Raw genomic sequence first — 27,857 nt, 5'->3', positions numbered from 1 at the left:
CACATTTTAACTTTTTATTACATTTAAAATGTTTGAGGTTCTCTATATGCAAGACAGTGCACCATTTTTAACTTAACTATACAGACAAGAACTTATATAAAAAGGCACAATCATAAACTTTTTGCGAGTATCAATGATGTGTCCTCAAGGAATCCACTCCTGTCATAAGCACACAAACATGGGACAACATTTATTTTGTCATCCAAACTGTTTATTTTGTTGCAATAAGACCACCATTGCCTCAATGCTTGATTTTTCAAAACCAGACTGTGCTCTCTGAAAATAGAAATCTCTTTCCGGTAGGTAAAAATGGCCAAGCCACTTAAAACAAGAGGAGATGCACTCTAACCTTTGTCAAGTCTATGACATCAACCTCTCCATGTGAAAACTTCCTCTGTATCTCACCCAGACAGCTTCCCAGGATGTATTTGTTCAAGAATACAATTCCGCATATTTTCTCTCTATATTTTGACTACAGACTAAACATATTTGAGACAATTGTGAAGTTGTGTGGCAGAATGGTACTGTAGGCACTGTATGGTAAGCACAGTTCCTGGATACTTATACAACTAACCTTCACTAATTAAATAAAGTGCAGTGTCAATCTTTTAAATAAATCCTTCATTGTTGAAAATAAAAGCTTTGGGTCAAAAAAATACGTTTTTAATTCCAACTTTAGTAAGGTCACTGCTTGTTTTTGAATCAAATTTCCCCCCGCTTTATTTCCTGTTAAGACTGGATCACTGCCTATTTCCCAATATTCACACTAGCACACTACTTAGTATGCATGGCCAAAACATCACGTCATACTACATAATGTATGAGTTTGGGCATTGGGACACAACAGAGTTGGAGTGTCCTCCACTGGTGTTTCTTTTGCTCGTCCTTAGTCCGCGTCGTGGTTGTAGAGGATGTCAGCGACCTCGTTCTTCCTGTGAGCGGGAGGCACCAGGTGCTGAGGTAGTTCGGAGGGCAGCTCGTACCCCTCCAGCTTCACCTTGATCAGGTGCTGCGCCAGGGCAAACTCCTCGTCATCCAGCATGCCGTCTTTATCACAGTCCGCCAGCTTCCAGATCTTCCCCAGGACTGTGTTGGGCAGACGGGAGCTCATCATCTCCTTCTTGGCGTTGACTCCACTAATTTTCCCATTGATGGGATTCAAGGAGTAGAAGATCTCGTCGTACTTGTGCTTGTCATGGCTCACGATCCAGTCGTCACAGTCAGACCCGGCGCTGATGCCCTCTCCGTAGCCCTGGCCAAAGGGCCCATCCTGGGAGCCCTCAAAGGCCCCGCCGCTCACCATAGCTGGTGGCGCCTTGCTCTCCTCATCGCGGATCATGGTCATCAGGCCGGAGATCTTGTTGGCCAGCATCTTGTCCACAGACTCGATCAGCTTCATCTTCAGGGAGGGGAACTTGCTGAAGTCATAGTGCTGGAGCTGCTCCTGTATAAACAAAAGATATAAACAAAAAGACACAAAGAACGTTCAGAGATCAATGTAATTTGTTGTGGCACAAAATCACACATTTACAGGCTTCCTGCATACAACCAATAAGTAGGGTGCAGGTAGGATCTGGATTAAAGGGACCCTAAAATCATATCAGGGTTAAGATAACGGTGGGTTGACCAAAGGGTATGTTACATTTCATTGTTTGACTGTTTCTGATTGACAGGTCTCTGAGGTGCTGTGTAGAACATTTTGTTAAGTAAAACTCCCATGACTAAAATGCAGAGGAATTTGAGACTATGGCGGGTGGTCCCTCTCCTCAACACACAACAACAGGACCGGGCATAACACTGCTCCTCGGGGACCCATACATGCTAGAACATGCTCAATTGTGAGCATTCTCTCTAGACAATGTCTCATAACCAGCTGCAATGCTCTCGCGTCCAAGTGTTGTGATGATTTATCTAGGTTCAACGAGTTGAGCTACTCCCTTCCAAATCCAAAGCCAGGCTCGGTCTACCTCTAAGGCCTAGCTCTCGCTCTCCTTGTGTAGCTGACAGAAAACAGCTGCGTTCACACAGAGCTGGGGAAGTGCCAGGGGTGTGGCCGTCTCTCGCTTTCAACTGAATGGAAACGTCCGGCAACGATGACGTTCTGACTCATTGTTGACGATCTATCCCCTTTACTTGAATCTACACGTACGGTCTCACAACTCCCTTGAGGTGTTCAAGTTAACTAAACCGATTAAGGGTAAATATTTGACAATACTCTGCATTTTCAGATGAGCCATTGAGTTGCACCTAGATTGATAACCTATCATGCGTCCCAAATGGGCACGCTATTCCCTTTATAGTGCACTCCTCTTGACTAGGGCGCAGATAGCGCTGGTCAAAAGTAGTGCACTATATAGGAAATAAGGTGCCATTTGGGACACGGCCGCGTTCATTCTCTGGAGCCATGGTAACCCAGCTGACCTGCATCTTGACGACGTTGGGGAAGTCTCCAGCGGATATGTGGTGCTCTCTCTGCAGTATGGTGTAGATCTCAGGAAGTCTCATGATCAGTTCCTCTTTCTTCTTCTCCTTCCCAAACAACGACGGCATCTCTTTCTTCAGGTAGCTGATGATGTAAGCATGCACCTATGAAAGAGAGAGAGAGAGAGAGAGAGAGAGAGAGAGAGAGAGAGAGAGAGAGAGAGAGAGAGAGAGAGAGAGAGAGAGAGAGAGAGAGAGAGGTAATGTATTAGTATGTTTTAGCATGAACCACTTGTCTTTTGAATTCATTTGCAGATTTCAGCTTTCTACATATTCAAATAAAGTTCAGATTACACTGTAGGTATGGGGTCATGCTGCTGTCGAGCAAACTCGGTCTGCATCTGTGTGGTTCCCTTCCTTCTCCATTCTTTGATATTTTCATCTGATTTCATAATGAGACTTGCACAGTATGTGTGAACTCAAATTGTATGAGGGGAAATGATAAGGTGGGTTAAAAATAGAACACATCGGAAATAAGTTGATTGCATTCATTCAGCAGGGTCCTTCAACCTCTCCAAGCATTGTTGGACCAGCAGGGTTATCAATGTGTTCGCAAGTGCGACTCCACCTTTTAAGATGTCCTTGCCAGGGGAACATTCACACCAATGTTTACACTAACATGTCCTCAATAAAGGGAAGGAAGTTCGCTCCAGGGGACAAGGTAAGGTTTTGCCTTTAGTTGCCATATTATGTTTATTCCTCTTGGAAGCAGGCAGGCATTGTGGGATGGACAAACAGACAGACAAAGACAGACAAGGTCGGCGTAAACATGGCACACAGACTGGCAGGGACAGGGTGGGAGAGGTTGAGAGGGTGGGTAAGCAGGGTCTTAGTTTGTGGTTAGGACGTCATACATTCTCCACTGACCAGGGAATAGGGCCAACCTGGGGGTACAGAGTGCTTTACTACATCACATGGTCTCACACTCACACACTCTCAGCATAGAAGGAAGAAATACAGAGAGCTGTGGGATTCCTGTTTTTGTTTGTTTATTTAGATCCCCGTTAGCTTTTTCTGAAGCAGCTGATTTGGGCAGGGCAGAAAGCACAGGATTTGGCAGGGCAGAGTGGGGAGAACAGTAACGGTAGAGTTACCGTAGCAGCTTATTACCTTAGCAAGTCGAGCCCGTTTGATGAGGTCATTGAGTTTGCGTAAGGCAGCATTCCGAGGCAGGCCCTGAATGTCCTTGAAGAGGTCTTGCGTCTCTGCCTCAAAGAGCCTACGGTTTTCCGTGTTCCGCAGGGGTTTGGCCCAGAACGAACCCAGGTAGACCCTCACCACCTCGGGTGTGTTGATCACCTTCCCCAGGGACCACATCAGAGCTCCGTAGACTCTCATCAGCTGCTGGCTGTCCACCTGGTCAGCCTTGTTCAGCACCACGCGGATCTTGTCGTCCTGGCCACGGAAGGCCTTGATGGCCTCAGAGAACTCGTCTGATATGTCCAGTTTGTGGGCGTCAAAGAGGAGGATGATGCGGTCCACCCGCTCCCCGAACCATCGCAGCACCTCTGAGAAATCATAGCCTGTTGAGTGAAAAAAAAAATACAATCATGACGCTCAGCTAACATTGAAGAGGTATCACTCTTCGATAAACATCAATTATAACTGATATACAGTGGGGCAAAAAAGTATTTAGTCAGCCACCAATTGTACAAGTTCTGCTACTTAAAAAGTGTAGAGGCCTGTAATTTTCATCCTAGGTACACTTCAACTATGACAGACAAAATGAAAAAAAAAAATCCAGAAAATCACATTGTAGGATTTTTAGTGATATTTATTTGCAAATTATGGTGAAAAATAAGTATTTGGTCAATAACAAAAGTTTCTCAATACTTTGTTATATACCCTTTGTTGGACAGAGGTCTAACATTTTCTAAAGTCTTCACAAGGTTTTCACACACTGTTGCTGGTATTTTGGCCCATTCCTCCATGCAGATCTCATTTAGAGCAGTGATGTTTTGGGGCTGTTGCTGGGCAACACGGACTTTCAACTCCCTCCAAAGATTTTCTATGGGGTTGAGATCTGGAGACTGGCTAGGCCACTCCAGGACCTTGAAATGCTTCTTACGAAGCCACTCCTTCGTTGCCCGGGTGGTGTGTTTGGGATCATTGTCATGCTGAAAGACCCTGCCACGTTTAATCTTTAATGCCCTTGCTGATGGAAGGAGGTTTTCACTCAAAATCTCACGATACATGGCCCCATTCCTTCTTTCCTTTACACGGATCAGTCGTCCTGGTCCCTTTGCAGAAAAACAGCCCCAAAGCATGATGTTTCCACCCCCATGCTTCATAGTAGGTATGGTGTTCTTTGGATGCAACTCAGCCTTCTTTGTCCTCCAAACACCACGAGTTGAGTTTTTACCAGAAAATTATATTTTGGTTTCATCTGACATTCTCCCAATGTTCTTCTGGATCATCCAAATGCTCTCTAGCAAACATCCGACGGGCCTGGACATGTACTGGCTTAAGCAGGAGGACACGTCTGGCACTGCAGGATTTGAGTCCCCGGCAGCATAGTGTGTTACTGATGGTAGGCTTTGTTACTTTGGTCCCAGCTCTCTGCAGGTCATTCACTAGGTCCCCCCGTGTGGTTCTGGGATTTTTGCTCACTGTTCTTGTGATCATTTTGACACCACGGGTGAGATCTTACGTGGAGCCCCAGATCGAGGGAGATTATCAGTGGTCTTGTATGTCTTCCATTTCCTAATAATTGCTCCCACAGTGGCTTTCTTCAAACCAAGCTGCTTACCCAAGCTGCTTACCCATTGCAGATTCAGTCTTCCCAGCCTGGTGCAGGTCTACAATTTTGTTTCTGGTGTCCTTTGACAGCTCTTTGGTCTTGGCCATAATGGAGTTTGGAGTATGACTGTTTTGAGGTTGTGGACAGGTGTCTTTTATACTGATAACAAGTTCAAACAGGCCATTAATACAGGTAACGATTGGAGGACAGAGGAGCTTCTTAAAGAAGAAGTTACAGGTCTGTGAGAGCCAGAAATCTTGCTTGTTTGTAGGTGACCAAAAGTTATGTTCCACCATAATTTGCAAATAAATTGATGGATTTTTTTCTCTCTCATTTTGTCTGTCATTAGTTGAAGTGTACCTACGATGAAAATTACAGGCCTCTCATCTGTAAGTGGGAGAACTTGCACAATTGGTGGCTGACTAAATACTTTTTTGCCCCACTGTAGCTGTACTGCTATTGGTTACAGTCTTGTCTGCAGAACACATGATTTACAATCTATTGCAATGTGACGATTTCCTGCACTTGAAAAGATAGATGGAACACAAACAAATAATCAGACAGTCCGATTTTTATACATCCTCTAACTAAGATCTCTACAGTGGGCCAAGGGTGAAAGCACCATCTTTTATTTATTTTCCCAGGTAAATTGACTGAGAACACATTCTCATTTACAGCAACAACCTGGGGAATAGTTACAGGGGAGAGGAGGGGGATGAATGAGCCAATTGTAAACTAGGGATTATTAGGTGACCATGAGGGTTTGAGGGCCAGATTAGGAATTTAGCTAGGACACCGGGGTTAACACCCCTACTCCTACAATAAGTGCCATGGGATCTTTAATGACCTCAGAGAGTCAGGACTCCCTGCTTAGCTTCAGAAGCAAGCCAGCAGTGGTATGCAGGGTGGCATGCTGCTGGCTTAAAAGGGATAGTGCAAGATTTTGGCAATTAAGCTCATAGATACCAATTGTATTTCTCCGCTACCATTTTTATGTCTCTGCAGCTATGCTAGCTGTTCCGGTAGACTTCCAATCATTGGGCTAAATGCTAGTGAAACGACCTTCAAACTGGACACTGAGCCATACAAATAGTATCCAAGAGTTAATCTGACTGGGTAAGTAGAAAAAGAGCGCACCATCTCTTTAAAGGTCACCACTAATGTTTATACAACAGCCAACCAATGACTACACTCTGGGCCTCCTGAAATAGAATGATGGTTGACATATGAATGTGCCCTACCCTGTGCTCTGACCTCTTTCTCCCCTCTCTCTCCAGATGAAATCTCGCGTCTTGTGACGGCCGGCCGCCCAACAACCTGCCCGCTTGACCCTATCCCCTCCTCTCTTCTCCAGACCATTTCCGGAGACCTTCTCCCTTACCTCACCTCGCTCATCAACTTATCCCTGACCGCTGGCTACGTCCCTTCCGTCTTCAAGAGAGCGAGAGTTGCACCCCTTCTGAAAAAACCTACACTCGATCCCTCCGATGTCAACAACTACAGACCAGTATCCCTTCTTTCTTTTCTCTCCAAAACTCTTGAACGTGCCGTCCTTGGTCAGCTCTCCCGCTATCTCTCTCAGAATGACCTTCTTGATCCAAATCAGTCAGGTTTCAAGACTAGTCATTCAACTGAGACTGCTCTTCTCTGTATCACGGAGGCGCTCCGCACCGCTAAAGCTAACTCTCTCTCCTCTGCTCTCATCCTTCTAGACCTATCGGCTGCCTTCGATACTGTGAACCATCAGATCCTCCTCTCCACCCTCTCCGAGTTGGGCATCTCCGGCGTGGCCCACGCTTGGATTGCGTCCTACCTGACAGGTCGCTCCTACCAGGTGGCGTGGCGAGAATCTGTCTCCTCACCATGCGCTCTCACCACTGGTGTCCCCCAGGGCTCTGTTCTAGGCCCTCTCCTATTCTCGCTATACACCAAGTCACTTGGCTCTGTCATAACCTCACATGGTCTCTCCTATCATTGCTATGCAGACGACACACAATTAATCTTCTCCTTTCCCCTTCTGATGACCAGGTGGCGAATCGCATCTCTGCATGTCTGGCAGACATATCAGTGTGGATGACGGATCACCACCTCAAGCTGAACTTCGGCAAGACGGAGCTGCTCTTCCTCCCGGGGAAGGACTGCCCGTTCCATGATCTCGCCATCACGGTTGACAACTCCATTGTGTCCTCCTCCCAGAGCGCTAAGAACCTTGGCGTGATCCTGGACAACACCCTGTCGTTCTCAACTAACATCAAGGCAGTGGCCCGTTCCTGTAGGTTCATGCTCTACAACATCCGCAGAGTACGACCCTGCCTCACACAGGAAGCGGCACAGGTCCTAATCCAGGCACTTGTCATCTCCCGTCTGGATTACTGCAACTCGCTGTTGGCTGGGCTCCCTGCCTGTGCCATTAAACCCTACAACTCATCCAGAACGCCGCAGCCCGTCTGGTGTTCAACCTTCCCAAGTTCTCTCACGTCACCCCGCTCCTCCACTCTCTCCACTGGCTTCCAGTTGAAGCTCGCATCCGCTACAAGACCATGGTGCTTGCCTACGGAGCTGTGAGGGGAACGGCACCTCAGTACCTCCAGGCTCTGATCAGGCCCTACACCCAAATAAGGGCACTGCGTTCATCCACCTCTGGCCTGCTCGCCTCCCTACCACTGAGGAAGTACAGTTCCCGCTCAGCCCAGTCAAAACTGTTCGCTGCTCTGGCTCCCCAATGGTGGAACAAACTCCCTCACGACGCCAGGACAGCGGAATCAATCACCACCTTCCGGAGACACCTGAAACCCCACCTCTTTAAGGAATACCTAGGATAGGATAAAGTAATCCTTCTCACCCCCCTTAAAATATGTAGATGCACTATTGTAAAGTGGCTGTTCCACTGGATGTCATAAGGTGAATGCACCAATTTGTAAGTCGCTCTGGATAAGAGCGTCTGCTAAATGACTTAAATGTAAATGTAAATATGAATGACAGATATATCCTTTATGTTTCTGTTGACTAAATACACACTATTGGAGGTGCAAACACTAGCCTACAGGGACAGGTAAAACAAAATGTGCATGTGGCAGCTGTGGCACTCCTTTTCTAAATAAACCATGTCAGGTTGTAATGAAAACGGGTCCACAAAGACAGACACCGAGATCGTCTTACAGATTTCAGGAGGCGTATCACATGCTGGCCCATTGACAAGTATCGTTACACGGTCCCCAGTAAAAGTGTGCATACATGCATTTGCAAAGGACATTACAATCAAATGATTGCCTGGAAGACGAGGCATATTGTGATTTTCTTGAACGAGCAATAATCCTCAAATAATTGTGCTTCAATTTCAAAAATTTCCCTTTAATGCTGTGTTGCTAACACAAACAAATGGCAGGGATTACAAGGCTATAAAAAAATGAGAGCAGCCTAAAAGGGCCAAGCCATTTAGGAGGAGTTCTGAGAGAGGATAGTGTGGGAACTGTCAACGCTGTAGACACGAGAGAGTACTCAGAGGACATTGGTATAGACGGACACTCATGAAACAAACTTCATCTGTATGACTAATTTGAATCAATTGGAACTTGGAAATATATCAATACCACTTGTTATTCTGATAACTACTCCGAGTTCACCAAGTCCAGTAATCATGAATGACTTAAATTTGGCCATAATGTTTAATTCATATTCAAAAACGCCCACTCTGTGATTTTGAGGAGTGGGCCTTTAAAAATGTACAATATAATTCAACATGAAAACTACCAATGTTGTGATGCTATGATGAGTCATTGAAAGAATGTTTAAATGGCTAGAGCTTGAGGAATGCAACCTCAGCTGTACACAGAGAGCAACCAACAACAGATGTAGAAGAACGCCCATATCCCCATGGTATGTGTCCCAAATGGCACCCTATTCGCTACATAGAGCTCTGGTCAAAAGTAATGCACTACATACCGTTGAAGTCAGAAGATAACATACACCTTAGCCAAATACATTTAAACCCAGCTTTTCACAATTCCAGACATGTAATCCTAGCACAAATTCCCTGTTTTAGGTCAGTTAGGATCACCACTTTATTTTCAGAATGTGCAATGTCAGAATAAGAGTAGAGAGAATGATTTATTTCAGCTTTAATTTATTTCATCACATTCCTAGAAGTTCACATACACTAAATTAGTATTTGGTAGCATTGCCTTTAATTAGTTTATCTTGGGTCAAACATTTCAGGTAGCCTTCCACAAGCTTACCACAATAAGTTGGGTGAATTTTGGCCAATTTCTCCTGACAGAGCTGGTGTAACTGAGGCAGGTTTGTAGGCCTCCTTGTTCGCACACGCTTTTCAGTCCTGCCCACAGATTTTCTATAGGATTGAGGTCTGAGCTTTGTGATGGCCACTCCAATACCTTGACTTCGTTGTCCTTAAGCCATTTTGCCACAACTTTGGAAGTATGCTTGGGGTCATTGTCCATTTGGAAAACCCATTTGCGACCAAGCTTTAACTTCCTGACTGATGTCTTGAGATGTTGCTTCAATATATCCACATAATTTTCATTCCTCCTGATGCCATCTATTTTGTGAAGTGCACCAGTCCCTCCTGCAGCAAAGCACCCCCACAACATGATGCTGCCACCCCCGTGCTTCACGGTTGGGATGGTATTCTTTGGCTTGCAAGCCTCCCCCTTTATCCTCCAAACATAACGATGGTCATTATGACCAAACTGTTCTATTTTTGTTTCATCAGACCAGAGGCCATTCCTCCAAAAAGTATGATGTTTGTTCCCATGTGCAGTTGCAAACCGTAGTCTGACTTTTTTAATGGCGGTTTTGGAGCAGTGGCTTCTTCCTTGCTGAGCGGCCTTTCAGGTTATGTCGATATAGGACTCGTTTTACTATGGATATATATACTTTTGTACCCGTTTCCTCCAGCATCTTCACAAGGTCCTTTGCTGTTGATTTGCACTTTTTAAAATTGCTACCAAGAATGAACCAGACTTGTGGAGGTCTACATTTTTTTCTGAGGTCTTGGCTGATTTCTTTTGAATTTCCCATGATGTCAAGCAAAGAGGCACTGAGTTTGAAGGTAGGCCTTGAAATACATCCACAGGTACAACTCCAATGGACTCAAATTATGTAAATTTGCCTATCAAACTAGTTTTAATGACTCCAACCTAAGTGTACGTAAACTTCCGACTTCAACTGTAGGTCTATAATCAATAGCCTAACTGTTAAATGTGCCTGGCTTTGTAAATCATCCATACAATCCATTCGGAAAGTATTCAGACTCCTTCCCTTTTTCAACATTTTGTTGCATTAGAGCCTTGTTCTAAAATGGACATTTTCCTTATCAATCTACACACAATGCCCCATAATGACAAAGTGAAAATCAATTTAATTAATTTTAGAATAAGGTTGTAATGTAACAAAATGTGGAAAAAGTCAAGGGGTCTGTATTCCTTCCAAATGCACTGTAGATCTTGTCATGACGTGGCCCTTTCTGGGTGTAGATCATGGCTACCTCCCCTCTCCTACACCCAGGTTCTGTTATCTCAGGTTATAAATTCCTGGCGGAGACTCTTTCCCCCTGGTCATGCAGAAAAAGAGAGCACAGAGAGAGAACAATGGACACTTGGAGACACCTAATTCACCAAAATGGTAGAATTAAACATTGTTTCTGCTTTTGAGAATGATCCCTGGACACTTAAGGGACAGTCATGTTGAGTGTGTTTCATTTGGTGATCTCATGAGGAACAGGAAACACACATATTGGTACATTCCCCAGCTATCAAGTTTACATCTAAATATTGTGAAAAGTATGTGACTAAACATGAAACTATTTGTGAAAAGATGTAATGTGATATTAACCTTCTAAATAAGAGTATGGATTTTCATAAAGATGAACTAGTCAGTGGCCACACCCCCGTGAGCCCAGACCCAGATTAGGTGTCATGGACCGCCCTTTTCTACTGTTACATATAAAACCCACTCATGACCCAATTCACGTCAGACTAAGCTAACCCCAGTGTGAGCGGTGGTTGCATATGGTTGAATTTCTGAGACCAAAACATGCCAGGTGACGCTGGTGTGTGAAGTGGTTTTGTCACCGTACTATGGTCTAAAGGCCAGTTTTATTGCTTCTTTAAATCAGAACAACAGTTTTCAGCTGTGCTAATGTAACAGTATAACTTCCGCCCCTCTCCTCGCCCCAACCTGGGCTCGAACCAGGGACCCTCTGCACACATCAACCAGTCACTCACGAAGCATCGTTACCCATCGCGCCACAAAAGCTGCAGCCCTTGCAGAGAAAGGGGAACAACTACTTCAAGTGCCATTGGAACACAAGAGTGATGGTTGCTAATAATGGGCCTCTCTACATAGGCGTACATATTCCATTTTTTATTTATTTTTTAAATCAGCTGTTTCCAGCTACAATAGTCATTTACAACATTAACATTGTCTACACTGTATTTATGATCAATTTAAGGATATTTTTAAACAAATTGACAAAAAAGTGCTTTTCTTTACAAAACAAGGGCATTTCTAAGTGATCCCAAACTTTTGAACGGTAGTGTATATATAAAACATTGTTAGAACAGACTCTCTGATTCACTTAGGGTTGTTTACATTGTTCCAAATGGTCAGAAAAAATATAACATTGTAATCTAACAGTAACGGTTTGGCTCACATAATACTCACGCAATGGTTGCTCCTATACCCTCCACAAGTAAGTCAAATGTCTCCCACAGATCTGACTTCCCTTTTCCCTCCTGAGCAACCAGTAAACACTTGCTCGTTTTGAGTTACTATTAACGTTCTGTATTGACATGTTTCCTGTTTTGTGTGGACCCCAGGAAGAGCGGCTGCTGCTTTCGCAACAGCTAATGGATATCCAAATAAGATAAGCAGCCAAAATCACTTTTTTTCACAATTTCAATTCACAAGATAGAATGAATGCAGGCATCAAGAATTGAACCTCGATTATTGAGCTTGGATGCTGTCATTGGACGCGACGCAACATGAGCGCAACATGGGCAGTAGAACAGCTTTCATTGATTTTTAAAGGAAGCATTCCCTCCATGGCTGATGTCTGACTGCAACGGCAGTTGCCCAATGGTTGCAGTGTAGCAGGGTCTTAAGACCTACTTCAGTATGACTTCATATCTCAGGGTCTCCAGTGGAGGCTTGGAAAGCGAATGTTGGATTCTAATTATGGAGAAAACATAACTACAGCACTGGAGGCATTGCATCATGTTGTGATATTATCAGATGTAATATTGGTACAATTAGGACAAACAGCTGGCATAGAGTGACCTATCTGTTGACAAGAACTACACAACACACTTAAAACAGCCATACAACCCATGCTTTGACAATTTAAAATCACACTTGATAGCTACCCATTTACCATTAGTTTTATCAAATTAGTGCACTTTTGAATAAAAAGCCAGTATGTTAAATATCTGCACCTGTGAAATGTATACAAACAAGCATAGACTTGTTAAATTGATTCATCATAAACAAAACAACTTTGATTTCTTAAAGCAATGTACAACCATAGCTCTCCCAAGTTGGGTAGTTTGATTGATACAGACCTTCCTCCTGTATCAATCAATGCCACATCTCAGCTCGATAGCTAGCTACTGACCTCGGCTAATGCGTTGCTTCTCTCCAGACAGGATTCCTGGTGTGTCAATTATACTAATACCCCGGAGGACCTGGTTAGGGATCTGGGAACAGATTAACCTACAGGAGAAGAGAAAACACAATACAATGTTACAGACATGAATTGAAGAGCAGCTCCAGAAAAACACCCTGCTAAACTCAGGTTGTCAAAACATATTAAGGATGTTTTCTTCCTATTTATTACCCCCATTCTTTCCCATTTCTAAGCTGGTATGTTTTTGGAAGAGCAGTGATTCAGCCATTCAGATCAGATCGCGTGTGATGGTAACAGAGATGGCTTTAGTGATCGCCGTAAATCTGGCTTGTTGGCAGATTCAGGCCAACACCGGTGATGTCTATTATTTTTGTCTGGGCACTTGGGCAGAAAGGATTCAACTGCAAAAATAAAAAACATGATGTAGGTCTAGTATGTAACCAGTGTGCCTTCTTAAACTCTATAAATTCCGCTATGTAAAATAACTGATACTCCAAGTGACATCTTGTGTGACGCACATTAACGTCCACTGGAAACAATGTGCATTGTCAGAGGTTCCTCTGGAAAGGAGGTGATGTCCTCTGTCCTGTCAGGAATGTCTTTGACTTTAACTTGGCCAAGTGTCATATAAGTACTTAACCATTTCCCATGGATTACAAACATCTGGAAATAGGAAACATGCTTCAGACAAGTGTTGTTTGGTTAACGTTAAAGCTAAGAGAACCTCTTGACTGAGCCAACAACAGACATCAAAGATATTGTGGTTGCAGCATGCACTAAAGGAAAAGTGACAGCCACTTCCCTCCTAACTGTTTTCAGAAAAAAATGACAGCCATGTCAAAAGGGCTGGGCTTGACAGGAAGAAATGGGACGACAATACCAAAATAAAATTGCTAACTTCTGCTTTTTTAAAACATGATTACATTTAAAAAATGGATCCAACCAAACCTTCTAACCACAGGGAGAGAAAAGCAAATTCTTTTTTTTGTTTGTTTCCACTGCAGGAATGCAGGATTGGACAAATGTAGTCAACAAAACATATTTAGAATGTGAAGAAAAAAAACCATTTCAAATATGTTGTTTTCTCGTTGCACACGGATGAATTATACAGGATGTTATAATGAATAAGGATCCCCATGTCACTAGTGTCTGATTTATTAGGACAAGTGAGAGAGGGAGGTAAATGTGGAGAAGATAATAGATCATGGGGCAGTGGGAGGTGGTGTCTGGTTGTAATCATCCTCATATCAAAGAAAATGTCTTCACCTTGAGTTATCAGCTGCCAAGGCTCAGCTGCCTATTTATGTAATGGAAAGTTCCACATGCCACAGCATTTCAGTAATAATTGTAACCATGTGGGTAACCCCCTGACATTGAGTTGCTCTTATACCCACGGATCCTTCAAATTAAAGTAATGTAATTCTATGCTTCTACCTGTGTGTAACACTAATTACTTGTTACAATATTGTTGTTGCATAAATGTGAAAGCAGCTTTGTGAGAGCAACTTAAAAAACAGCTGCCCCTAAAACTAATCCAAGGAGGGGGGGGGGCAAAGCACGTCCCACCGTGCAATTCAATCCAGCCCGTGAGACCCTTAAAAAAGATATTTAAAGACATTTTTATTTTACCATTTTTCCCCTCCCCAATTAGTAGTTATAGTCTTGTCCCATCACTGCAACTCCCGTACGGACTCGGGAGAGTCGAAGGTCGAAAACTGTGCATCCTCCGAAACACGACCCAGCCAAGCCGCACTACTTCTTGACACAATGTCTGCTTAACCCGGAAGCCAGACGACACCAATGTGTCGGAGGAAACACCGGACACCTGGCGACCGTGTCAGCATGCATGCGCCCGGCCCGCCACAGGAGTCGCTAGAGCGCAATGGGACAAGGATATGTAGGCCAGCCAAACCCTCTTCTGACCCGGACGACGCTGGGCCAAATTGTGCGCCGCGTCATAGGTCTCCCAGTCACGGCCAGCTGTGACACAGCCTGAGGTCAAATCCGGGTCTGTAGTGAAGGCCTGCGCCACTCGGAAAGCCACCAAAAAAATGCATCCCCTCTGTTGAATTTCAAAATCCGGATGTGGCCCTCGAGCCAAAAAGTTTGCCCACCCCTGAACTAATCTTTGAAAAAGGCCTGTCGCATCGATATGAGTTAGCAACATATATTCTAGTATTGACTACAACGTGTAAATAGGAATTTGTCGTCATAAATTCAGCCTCGTCTAAAACTGAGTTTTAAACCTGAATGTGCCACAACAAGTAAATGAAGGCGTCAATAATTCATGCACCCTTTTGCTAAACTACACGTGCAAATCGCCCCTCCGCCCACTTTTCCCCCTTCATTAAATGGGGCTTCGTTGATTCGTCTCCCCCAATGGGCTCAAAGGATCATGGCCATTGAGACTGAAAAGCCCCATATGGAATGACCATTCCTCCGGCTCGGCAATGCATGCTTCCAGCAGGATGCACAACTATGGTTTGCATGCCCTGCTGAAGGACCCTACCATACGGAATACGTGGTTGGAGCTTGTTGGTCCCTGGGGAGGCAGCGTAGCCTAGTGGTTAGAGCGTTGGACTAGTAACCGGAAGGTTGCAAGTTCAAACCCCCGAGCTGACAAGGTACAAATCTGTCGTTCTGCCCCTGAACAGGCAGTTAACCCACTGTTCCTAGGCCGTCATTGAAATTAAGAATTTGTTCTTAACTGACTTGTCTAGTTAAATAAAGGTTAAAAATGTTTTTCAAAAAAATGGTCACTAGCACAGCTACCCAGCTAGCTGGCTAATGTTAGCCTACCTCAATACAACTCGGATTTGGCTTGAAAACACGATAACCTTTCAGAAGTAGGCAAATAATTAGTTGGAAAACCTTTTGTCATGATTGTGATGTCGCCAGATTGAATCTAGGGGGCACTATTTTTTTTTTTTTCAAATAACGTTCCCAAAGTAAACAGGCTATTTTGTCAGGACAAGATGCTAGAATATGCATATAATTGACAGCTTATGATAGAAAACACAAAAGTTTCCAAAACTGTAAAATATTGTCTGTGAGTATAACAGAACTGATATTGCAGGCGAAAGCCTGAGAAAAATCCAATCAGGAAGGGACTCTTATTTAGAAAGCTCTGCGTTCCTATGCCTCCCTATTGAGCAGTGAATGAGATATCAACCAGATTCCTTTTTCTATGGCTTCCCTAATGCGTCTAGTGTCACAATACATAGTTTCAGGCTTTTATTTTGAGAAATGAGCCTGAACATCAACATTGCGTCAGTGGTCAGCTGGAGGCTCTCAGAGTGATATGTGCGTAAAAGATAAATACGACAATTGTTTCTCTCTTTCCTACTAAGAAGCCACCTGTCCCGGTTGATATATTATCGAATAGATATATAACACCTTGAGGTTTGATTATAAACAACGTTTGCCATGTTTCTGCAAATGATGGTGGGAAAATAAGTATTTGGTCACCTACAAACAAGCAAGATATCTGGCTCTCACAGACCTGTAACTTCTTCTTTAAGAGGCTCCTCTGTCCTCCACTCGTTACCTGTATTAATGGCACCTGTTTGAACTTGTTATCAGTATAAAAGACACCTGTCCACAACCTCAAAACAGTCATACTCCAAACTCCACTATGACCAAGACCAAAGAGCTGTCAAAGGACACCAGAAACAAAATTGTAGACCTGCACCAGGCTGGGAAGACTGAATCTGCAATAGGTGAGCAGCTTGGTTTGAAGAAATCAACTGTGGGAGCAATTATTAGGAAATGGAAGACATACAAGACCACTGATAATCTCACTCGATCTGGGGCTCCACGCAAGATCTCACCCCATGGGGTCAAAATGATCACAAGAACGGTGAGCAAAAATCCCAGAACCACACGGGGGGGGGGGGCCTAGTGAATGACCTGCAAAGAGCTGGAACCAAAGTAACAAAGCCTACCATCAGTAACACACTACGCCGCCAGGGACTCAAATCCTGCAGTGCCAGACGTGTCCCCCTGCTTAAGCCAGTACATGTCTAGGCCAGTCGGAAGCTTGCTAGAGAGCATTTGGATGATCCAGAAGAAGATTGGGAGAATGTCATTTGGTCAGATGAAACCAAATTATAACTTTTTGGTAAAAACTCAATTCGTCATGTTTGGAGGACAAAGAATGCTGAGTTGCACCCAAAGAACACCATACCTACTGTGAAGCATGGGGGTGGAAACATCATGCTTTGGGGCTGTTATTCTGCAAAGGGACCAGGACGACTGATCCGTGTAAAGGAAAGAATGAATGGGGCCATGTACATTTACATTACATTTAAGTCATTTAGCAGACGCTCTTATCCAGAGCGACTTACAAATTGGTGCATTCACCTTATGACATCCAGTGAAACAGTCACTTTACAATAGTGCATCTAAATCTTAAAGGGGGGTGAGAAGGATTACTTATCCTATCCTAGGTATTCCTTAAAGAGGTGGGGTTTCAGGTGTCTCCGGAAGGTGGTGATTGACTCCGCTGTCCTGGCGTCGTGAGTGAGTTTGTTCCACCATTGGGGGGCCAGAGCAGCGAACAGTTTTGACTGGGCTGAGCGGGAACTGTACTTCCTCAGTGGTAGGGAGGCGAGCAGGCCAGAGGTGGATGAACGCAGTGCCCTTGTTTGGGTGTAGGGCCTGATCAGAGCCTGGAGGTACTGAGGTGCCGTTCCCCTCACAGCTCCGTAGGCAAGCACAATGGTCTTGTAGCGGATGCGAGCTTCAACTGGAAGCCAGTGGAGAGAGCGGAGGAGTGGGGTGACGTGAGAGAACTTGGGAAGGTTGAACACCAGACGGGCTGCGGCGTTCTGGATGAGTTGTAGGGGTTTAATGGCACAGGCAGGGAGCCCAGCCAACAGCGAGGCCACCGTCTTGATGTTAGTTGAGAACGACAGGGTGTTGTCCAGGATCACGCCAAGGTTCCTAGCGCTCTGGGAGGAGGACACAATGGAGTTGTCAACCGTGATGGCGAGATCATGGAACGGGCAGTCCTTCCCCGGGAGGAAGAGCAGCTCCGTCTTGCCGAGGTTCAGCTTGAGGTGGTGATCCGTCATCCACACTGATATGTCTGCCAGACATGCAGAGATGCGATTCGCCACCTGGTCATCAGAAGGGGGAAAGGAGAAGATTAATTGTGTGTCGTCTGCATAGCAATGATAGGAGAGACCATGTGAGGTTGACAGAGCCAAGTGACTTGGTGTATAGCGAGAATAGGAGAGGGCCTAGAACAGAGCCCTGGGGGACACCAGTGGTGAGAGCGCGTGGTGAGGAGACAGATTCTCGCCACGCCACCTGGTAGGAGCGACCTGTCAGGTAGGACGCAATCCAAGCGTGGGCCGCGCCGGAGATGCCCAACTCGGAGAGGGTGGAGAGGAGGATCTGATGGTTCACAGTATCGAAGGCAGCCGATAGGTCTAGAAGGATGAGAGCAGAGGAGAGAGAGTTAGCTTTAGCGGTGCGGAGCGCCTCCATGATACAGAGAAGAGCAGTCTCAGTTGAATGACTAGTCTTGAAACCTAACTGATTTGGATCAAGAAGGTCATTCTGAGAGAGATAGCGGGAGAGCTGGCCAAGGACGGCATGTTCAAGAGTTTTGGAGAGAAAAGAAAGAAGAGATACTGGTCTGTAGTTGTTGACATCGGAGGGATCGAGTGTAGGTTTTTTCAGAAGGGGTGCAACTCTCGCTCTCTTGAAGACGGAAGGGACGTAGCCAGCGGTCAGGGATGAGTTGATGAGCGAGGTGAGGTAAGGGAGAAGGTCTCCGGAAATGGTCTGGAGAAGAGAGGAGGGGATAGGGTCAAGCGGGCAGGTTGTTGGGCGGCCGGCCGTCACAAGACGCGAGATTTCATCTGGAGAGAGAGGGGAGAAAGAGGTCAGAGCACAGGGTAGGGCAGTGTGAGCAGAACCAGCGGTGTTGTTTGACATAGGAAACGAGGATCGGATGTCGTCGGCCTTTTCAAAATGGTTGACGAAGTCATCTGCAGAGAGGGAGGAGGGAGGAGGATTCAGGAGGGAGGAGAAGGTGGCAAAGAGCTTCCTAGGGTTAGAGGCAGAAGCTTGGAATTTAGAGTGGTAGAAAGTGGTGGTAGAAAGTGGCTTTAGCAGCAGAGACAGAAGAGGAAAATGTAGAGAGGAGGGAGCGAAAGGATGCCAGGTCCGCAGGGAGGCGAGTTTTCCTGGAGCCCTGTTCTGTATCGTGAGATTTTGACTGAAAACCTCCTTGATCCAAAACACACCGCCCGGGCAACGAAAGAGTGGCTTCGTAAGAAGCATTTCATGGTCCTGGAGTGGCCTAGCCAGTCTCCAGATCTCAACCCCATAGAAAATCTTTGGAGGGAGTTGAAAGTCCGTGTTACCCAGCAACAGCCCCAAAACATCACTGCTCTAGAGGAGATCTGCATGGAGGAATGGGCCAAAATACCAGCAACAGTGTGTGAAAACATTTGACCTCTGTCATTGCCAACAAAGGGTATATAACAAAGTGTTGAGATAAACTTTTGTTATTGACCAAATTCTTATTTTCCACCATAATTTGCAAATAAATTCATTACAAATCCTACAATGTGATTTTCTGGATTTTTTTTCTCATTTTGTCTGTCATAGTTGAGGTGTACCTATGATGAAAATTACAGGCCTCATCTTTTTAACTGGGAGAACTTGCACAATCGGTGGCTGACTAAATACTTTTTTGCCCCACTGTACATTTGATAACCCAATAGTGAAACATAAATGATTTAAACTGATATTATTTGTTGCTTATTTTCTAATTCCTAGATCCATATAATGTCTAGGGCATAACCTAAACTGTTCGCTGTGTTCACTATTCCATTTCACATCATATGATATCTGAAGTGAAATAGAAAGGTGAACAGAGCGATCAGGTTGGTTGCACCAGGCTAATCATAACAACCATTGACAATGTAATCGTGTGTGTGTGTGTGTGTGTCTGTGTGTGTGTGTGTGTGGTGTGTGTAACCAGTATATTTGATGAGGGGCCAGGATCTTATCTACGCTGCCATGCCAACCAATGTGGAGCTGGCAAAGACCTTACCTCCAGCCACCTCGTCTGCTCACCAACGGTTGTTGATGGGTAGACCAGAATTAGGTAGGTTTTAGTCTGACCTGTTCAAACTTCAACATAGTATGTTTGTTTGTAAAATATAACCTATCCTAACTGCCATTGGTATTAGAACAGTGACTATGTGTGCATGTGTTCACAGATGGATCAAATGAGCCAGCACTTGGAGACTTGCAAGATGATGTGATGCAGTCCTGATCGACAGACAGGCTTGGTAACAGACGTCTCTGAATGGAGAGAGACCTGCCACTCAACATATCCACAATGTGGGGCTGAAGGGGATTACTAATAATACAGTACAGCAGAAATGTCCCGTATTTGCAACACCCTTTTCATTCCATGTGTCACAAATTAACTCTGCATGAACTCTGCCTATTTCTACAGATGGAGAGTACTGTAGATGCTATTGCCAGAAGCCAGCCTCAGTCGTCTGATGGCGAGACCAGAATTAGGTAGGTTTAGTCTGACCTGTTCAAACTTCATCATAGTATGTTTGTTGGTCAGATATCACCTATCCTAACCGCCATTGGTAATAGTACAATGACTATGAGTGTATGTGTTCACAAAAACATGTATGGAGCCAGAACATGGGGAATTGCAAAATGATGTGATGAAGTCCAGACTGACAGACAGGCTTGATACTGATGTCTCTGAATGAAGAGACCTGGAACTCAGCATTAAAAGTTTACTAGACAAATTTGACTTGTATTGTCTTTTTTTATTATTTAATTGAATGGTTTCAGTCAATATGGGGAGGGAGAAACCCTGTGTATTCCGCACCAGGATCAGGGAACTCCTGTTGTATACGGGACACCGCACAGGAAGGTATGACCAATAAATTGTTTGCCAAGTTTACCATTACCACCAGACAAAATGCAGATAGGCACAGTATCTGTATTGGCTGGGAATGACAATGAAAGGTACACATTGTTAGTTATATTAGCAGAACACTGCGTCTATGGTGTTATGTAAAGTTTTGTTTATTCTACATGGACCTGTTACTACATTTAAAATTTAACAAAAAAACATTTAGAATATCTAGATAAAAATCAGCAAATGCATTCTCATATTAATCTGTAAGCTACTGACCTATTCAAAGATTCTTCAGGCATCTCACCATACATTTGCCTATAGTTATTGAACTCAACCTGCAGGTTTGTTTGTTGTGATTGAGCAGGGGGAAACAGCTGCAAGCAAGGTTCTGACGATGGGTGTGTCTTGGTGGTGGCAAGGACACACCCAAAAAACACCCACATCAAACCACACCCCCAAGCCATCACATTTGGCTTCGGACATGGCCACAAAGCATTTCTTGAGCAAGCCAAAAAACGAGGCCAAATCAGCGGGTGCAGTTCCCCTTTAATGTAAAGTGTTAGCCGTAATAAAATAAAAAAACAGAAAAAACCAGTCCACTTTACCTATTGAGGAAGGAGTTACCAAAGGCGTTGAGTTTACGGAAGGGTTTCTTGGGGTCAACCACCAGAGCGTTACCAGGGACAACCCCCTCGTTCTCCCCATACATGACAGCGATGAAGCCATCCGTTGTGGGCTCTGGGCCAATCCGCATGCCTGGGAAGTCCTGCTCCAGCAGGTACCTGAAACAGAACAGAGTAAATCACTACTGTGGACATTTGTATTTTGAGATCGGCAAAACATTACATCGATACAACACAGGACTTGGCATGATGGTTGATGAAGATGAAGTAATATAACAAGTGAAACGAGTGAAACATCCGACTGAAACATCTGCACAAACACCAGGCCAACGCCTACTATTACTAGGCCTTTCTGTTTAGGCAGAACGACTAAAGAATACTTGCATATGCACATTTATATGAATGCCACATACTATACTACTATGGGAGTGCTAGGCCATCTGCCTAGTCGAAATCACACAGACGGAGTCAACGGCATCAAAATCTGCGTGTGAGAGGAGACTGTCAATTCACATACACAGCACAGCATATGCCAACTTAATTGCCATGAGAATCCATAATAAAACAGTTATTTGTTATGTTCACCGGCCCGCCACAGGAGTCGCTAGAGCGCGATGGGACAAGGACATCTCGGCCTGCCAAACCCTCTACTAACCCGGACGACTCTGGGCAAATTGTGCGCCACCTCATGGGTCTCTCAGTCACAGCCAGCTGTGACACAGCCTGGGATTGAACCCAGGTCTGTAGTGACGCCTTAGACCACTGCACCACTCGGGAAGACCCTGCAAATTGATTTTAACAAACAATTGGTCCCTCCATTGAATTTCAAAATCCCGACGTGGCCCCGGAGCCCCAAAAAAGTTTGCCCACCCCTGCTCTAAGGCCAAGGGAGGGGGAAGGGGGGGGGGGGTTGACCGGGTAGGGAGAGTAGGTGTGGATGGAGGCCTGGAGGTCTATAGTTCCAGGGAGTAAGCTATATACTCTCAGGCCCAGGGAGAGGGCAGGCAGGCAGGCAGGGAGTGTACGGCTAGAGGCCTGGAGTCAGAGGTCACCAGGTTAATGGGGGACTGCCTGGGGGTCAGAAAAGCCCCAGGGAGAAGGCCAAGTGAATAGGTGTGTGAGTGACACTGTCCTTCAGGGGAGCGGAGCAGGCAATTAATGTAAAATCGTGTGGGAGGAAAATTGACGAACAGTAGGGTGTGCCGTGTAGAAGGCTAGTCAGTGGATATTCTGAAAGTAGTTTGAGGGTTGTAGGTCATATGACCACAAAACTATTGAAATTAAAAACATTTAAAAATTCATGTAAAAACATGCAAGATGAAATTGGACACACTACATGGTGTGCAACGTGTAGAACCACTGAGTGTACATTCTGAACCTTGTTTGAAGTCAGTAGGTCACATGACCAAGGAGCTCTTGTCATTTAAAAATTTTTTAAACTCATGTAAATTCACTTGAGATTAAAATGGACAAACTAAAGAGTGTACAATATACAGGGGTAGTCAGTGGACATTCTTAACCTTGGTTGAGGTCAGTAGGTCACATGACCAATGAGCTATTGAAATCTAACATTTTGAGACATTAATGTCAGATTGTGTGAGAGAAATTAAAAAACTAAAGGGTGTGCAATATAGAAGGGTAGTTAGTGGACAATCTGAACCTAGGTTGAAGTAAGTTGGTCACATGACCAGGGAGCTATTGCAATTCTAAAGTTGACAAAATTCACCTAAAAACATGTGAGATGAAAATGGACCAACTAAAGGGTGTGCAATGTGTAGACCCACTGAGTGGACATTCTGAACCTTGTTTGAGTCCAGCAGGTCACATGACCAAGGAGCTATTGAAATTAGAAACAGTGAAAAACAGACAAATTTATGTAAAATCCCCTGAGATAAAAATAGACAAACTAAAGGGTGTGCAATATATAAGCCTAGTGACTGAGTTCTGAAAGTAGTTTGAGGGTTGTAGGTCACATGACCAAGGAGCTGTTGAAATTAGAAACATTGAAAAACATTGACAATTAATGTAAAATTGTGCGAGATGAAGATGGACAAACAAAAGGTTGTGCTACATATAAGGCTAATCAGTGGATATTCTGAAAGTAGTCAGTAGTAGGTCATAAGACAAAAGGTGCTATTGAAATTTGAATCTTTTAAAAATGATCGTAAAATCTCATGTGATGCAAATGGGCAAACAAAAGGGTGTGCAGTGTCTAAGCCCAATGTACATTAGGAACCTTGTTTGAGGTGTGTGGGTCACATGACCAGGGTGCAATTGAATTTCAAAAATTACAATAAATAAATGTAAAATAATGTGACTTGTAAACCGACAAAAAAAGAAAGTGTGCGCAAAGTGCATCTATGCCATTGGGTTAGCTAGAACCAGTTTTCAAAGTTTTAGGAGCAATGATTAAAGAGCTATTGAAATTTGAAAAATGTGATTTGTCACTACGTTGACGGTCCCTAACTGCTGTTTGTGGACATAAGGAAAACTACAGGTGAATATCCAACCTGAATCTGTCTTTACCTCGGTGAACGTGAGGAGAGTTGTAGCTAGTAAATCCGAGCAGTTTAGAAAGAATTCAGTTGTTCTTGTTCGTCTACATAACAGTATTCTCTTGAAATCGGGGTTCCTCGAGTTTCCCAGCCATAGCCTGCCTAGGCTATATGCCTATGATCGAAATCAACACAGGTAACCTGCAATTGTTTTCAAATATATGTTGTACCCTCGACAACTACTGTGATTATTATTACTTGACCCTGCTGGTCATCTATGAACATCTTGGCCATGTTCTGTTACAATCTCCACCCGGCACAGCCAGAAGAGGACTGGCCACCCCTCATAGCCTGGTTCCTCTCTTGGTTTCTTCCTAGGTTTTGGCTTTTCTAGGGAGTTTTCCTACCCACCGTGCTTCTACACCTGCATTGCTTGCTGTTTGTGGTTTTAGGCTGGGTTTCTGTACAGCACTTTGAGATATCAGCTGATGTACGAAGGGCTATATAAATAAATTTGATTTGTAGCCTATTTGACTGACTTTATTTACCTAGGCAAGTCAGTTAAGAACAAATGGTTATTTTTCAATGACGGCCTAGGAACAGTGGGTTAACTGCCTTGTTCACAGGCAGAACGACTGATTTCTACCTTATCAGCTCGGGGATTTGATCTTGCAACCTTTCGGTTACAAGTCCAACGCTCTAACCACTAAGCTAATAAACCTTACAACCCAATACATCTTTAGTCTAGCATAGGGAAGATCATAATTCCTCGAATTCCTTTTCCACAAAACGACCCACGCAATCTATCTGCTTATTTGACCAGCATTACTCTGCATAGACACCAGAAAAATAGACTCGCTTTCTAATTTGAAGAGCTATGATGCCGTAGATGCTCGCGTCCCATCTGTTCTCTCATTTGCTCATGTGCATTCCAAATTCAGCGTGTACAAGCGTGTTTTAAAAAAACACTTCGTTTGATATGGGCTTAACTGGATGGCACATTTTCAACTGCCAAGGCAGTTGAAAATGTCTGGCAGAGTCTGGCGGAGTGCTTGATATATGCCCCCCAAGACAAAAACAACAACAAAAACATTGTTTTTCCTGCAAAGTTCTGGCCATGCTACAGGTACTCAGCCCTTCCTGTGAGAGGATGACATTGTGTCAAAGGTCTTGAAAAAGAGGAACGCCAGCTTGCCTTGGCCTCATCCACTCAAAAGGAGAAGACATGTCTTTAGGAGGACTGTTCATGGCTTTCTACCCTAGTCTCGTCCCATATCGTTGCGTGCATCCTTGCCAACTCCTGTGGTCATTGTTCCACCAAACACATCACGTTCAGCTTGACAATGACCATAGCAGTTGACAAGACAGCACAAACAGATCTGGGATCAGGCAATGATCAACTCCCCTGATTCATCATTACATTCCTTAGAATTGGGTGGGATTCTGTCTGATGTAACTGAGCGCTGCAAGAATGAAATCCGCTATTGTGTAGGAGCAGTACAAACACCAAGTAATTGTGTAGTCTACTTAGGATAAGAAACTATTTTCACTCAAGTTTATTTTTTAAAAACTTTAAAAAAAAACTTTAAGGTCAAGTAATAAAAGGGATTTGACTAAATTGAAACCATTTTTCTTCTTGTGTGCACATAATCTGCAATGTGAGATGTGACCCCTGCGACAAAAAGGGGTGTGTTGACCTAATTCTCAGTATTGTGCATCTACTTTCAGCAGGCTGGCAGCCCACCAGAGGCTCCTTTCCTAAAGATAGTGAAGCTGCATGTCCCATCTTGATGCAAAACCTGCCGCTCACCTAGTTACTAAACTGACAGTGTTTGCTCTAGGCCTGGTGAGTCAAAAATAATGTGTTCAAAATTGCCATTGAAACTGAGAAGTTAGACTTTTATAATGGTTCTATTATTTCTCACCTATTGTGATTGGTTGTTCAGAGACCTGGAGTGCACAAAAGACTTAAGTTTCAATGGTCACCAGACGTGTCATTGATATTAATGGCGGAAACTCGAAAGCAACCAATCAAGAACAGGCTGGTGGATTAACTTGTTCTGGCTAAGCAATGTTTCCCAACTCCAGTCCTTGAGTACACCCATCAGCACACATTTAATGTCACTACCTCTTGACATTTAAAAAAAAAACATATCTAAGAAGCAGTTAGTGTGGCACCTCCCTCCCCTGATCTAAGGACAATGGGAAGTCTAATTCATGTTGTATTGAATGTGAACATGGAATATTGGTATTTAAAAAATAAAAAAACATCTAAAACCTCAACATAATGTTAGATCATTTTCTAACACTACATATTAGGTTGCAGAGGGCAACAACCTTCATCTGTGGTTGTTTCCTCATTTACATTGACAGCTCAACTTGTCAAAATACTTGCCTAGGGATTATTTAACAACTAAATAATTTGGCATGCAGGCCCTGTAGGTAAAATACAGTTGTCACAAAAATGAGGCTGCATAACTGTTGCAGATGTCTGGATGGACTACCTTATGAACGTCGTCTTCCCCGTAGAATACTGCCCAACCAGTAGAACCATTGGCTTGCTCTGAAAATCTGCTGCCTCCAACGCCGGTGAATGGAAATCATGAAAAAGGTACGTTTCTTCCAATGGTAATATTTTTTTGGTGTAAAGTTGTTGAAGACCCTCCGTTACAGTTTGGTACATCTCGCCGTCCTTGTTTCTGCCTCCTTGTTCATTATTCACCCAACTAAACATGATGCTGTTGTTCTTCTATGTTCCCAAACCAAGAACTAACGTTTGATTTCCTTATTTTTCACAGCTTTCAAGATTTGAGCAACGATCTACTTTGCATCCGAATGTCTCACTTGTTACTTCCAATAAAATATGTTCTTCTTTGGCACATGTATTCCACGGTTGTTTTCCAACTGATTACTGGTCGCTCACAGTAGCTCCTCTGCGTGGCGCAGTGGTACAGTGTTGACTCTGCCTTACCTGAACGGCACCGCCCTTCCTGTAAATAACATAGGGGCATGACTGAGAATTCAAGAGCGAAAAATACTCTAGCATTCCCATTGGAGCATTGGAGGGTAAAATCACTTCTGTTTTTTTTCTACCTGGTAGTTAATTTTACTCACCTGGTGTCCCAGGACTAAATAAATCCCCGATTAGAAGGAGATCGATTAGAAGGAGATGATGAACACCAGAAATGTTTCAGCCCTCCGGGAGCTGGGAACTCCCTAAAAAAAAATCCCGCTTCGACCGGCAGTGACTTTTTGTGTCAGGTTAGAAGAGCATTTTCGCTAAACCCTAACCTTATCTAATTACCCTTTCTCCTAACCTCCTACTAAAAAAAATGGCGTGTTTTTACGGAATCTCATGACCAGGATTTGGCAGCCCTGCTCTACACCAAGCAGGGCAATATAGTTTTCCAAGTCTTCACTGCAAACTTGTATGGACAATACAGGAGTTTTATATTGTCTTATTATTACACACACACAATGTAATCGATATTCAGTGACAATCAGACCTGGGTTAAACAAATACATAATTTGTTATTTAAATACTTATTTTCTGTTTGAGTATTTTCAAACGATGTGGCCTGAGTCAACTACTTCCTTTGGATGTATTTTAAAGTATTTTCATTATTTCAAATACCAAATAGACCCCTGTATCCACAAAGCATCTCAGAGTAGGAGTACTGTTCGATAAATTGATCAATGAGATGCTTTGTGGATACGGGCCCTGGGTTCACATGCATGGGAGTATTTCAATATTTGTATTTGAAAATACACTTGTCTGTGTATTTGAGCATTCTCAAATACTTGCCTATACTTTCCAAGTGTATTTCCAAATACATTCCAATAGTTAACAACTTGTATTTTCAAAGACAAAATATCCAAATCCTTACTTTGAAAGTAAAATACTAAATAGTATTGAACCCAGGTCTGATAAGAATACATGTACTACATACAGTATGTAGACGTC

At 43.9% G+C, this 27,857-nt stretch overlaps 1 protein-coding gene across 1 annotated transcript; it reads right to left on the bottom strand.

The window, feature by feature from the left end:
- On the bottom strand, nt 1-27,194 carry ehd4 (EH-domain containing 4). The gene is made up of 7 exons (XM_046309105.1): nt 27,008-27,194; nt 26,398-26,883; nt 21,381-21,557; nt 12,852-12,949; nt 3,592-4,004; nt 2,422-2,586; nt 1-1,444 (listed from the first exon to the last, which is right to left on the bottom strand). Exons 2-7 carry the CDS (start codon nt 26,625-26,627, stop codon nt 887-889), a joined length of 1,641 nt encoding a protein of 546 aa, XP_046165061.1. The 5' UTR covers nt 26,628-26,883; nt 27,008-27,194; the 3' UTR covers nt 1-886.
- Nucleotides 27,195-27,857: the final 663 nt, after the last annotated feature.

This window comes from Oncorhynchus gorbuscha, linkage group LG17, assembly GCF_021184085.1.
Source record: "Oncorhynchus gorbuscha isolate QuinsamMale2020 ecotype Even-year linkage group LG17, OgorEven_v1.0, whole genome shotgun sequence".
Taxonomy (NCBI): Eukaryota; Metazoa; Chordata; class Actinopteri; order Salmoniformes; family Salmonidae; genus Oncorhynchus; species Oncorhynchus gorbuscha.
This window is presented reverse-complemented; position numbering and strand designations above follow the sequence as displayed.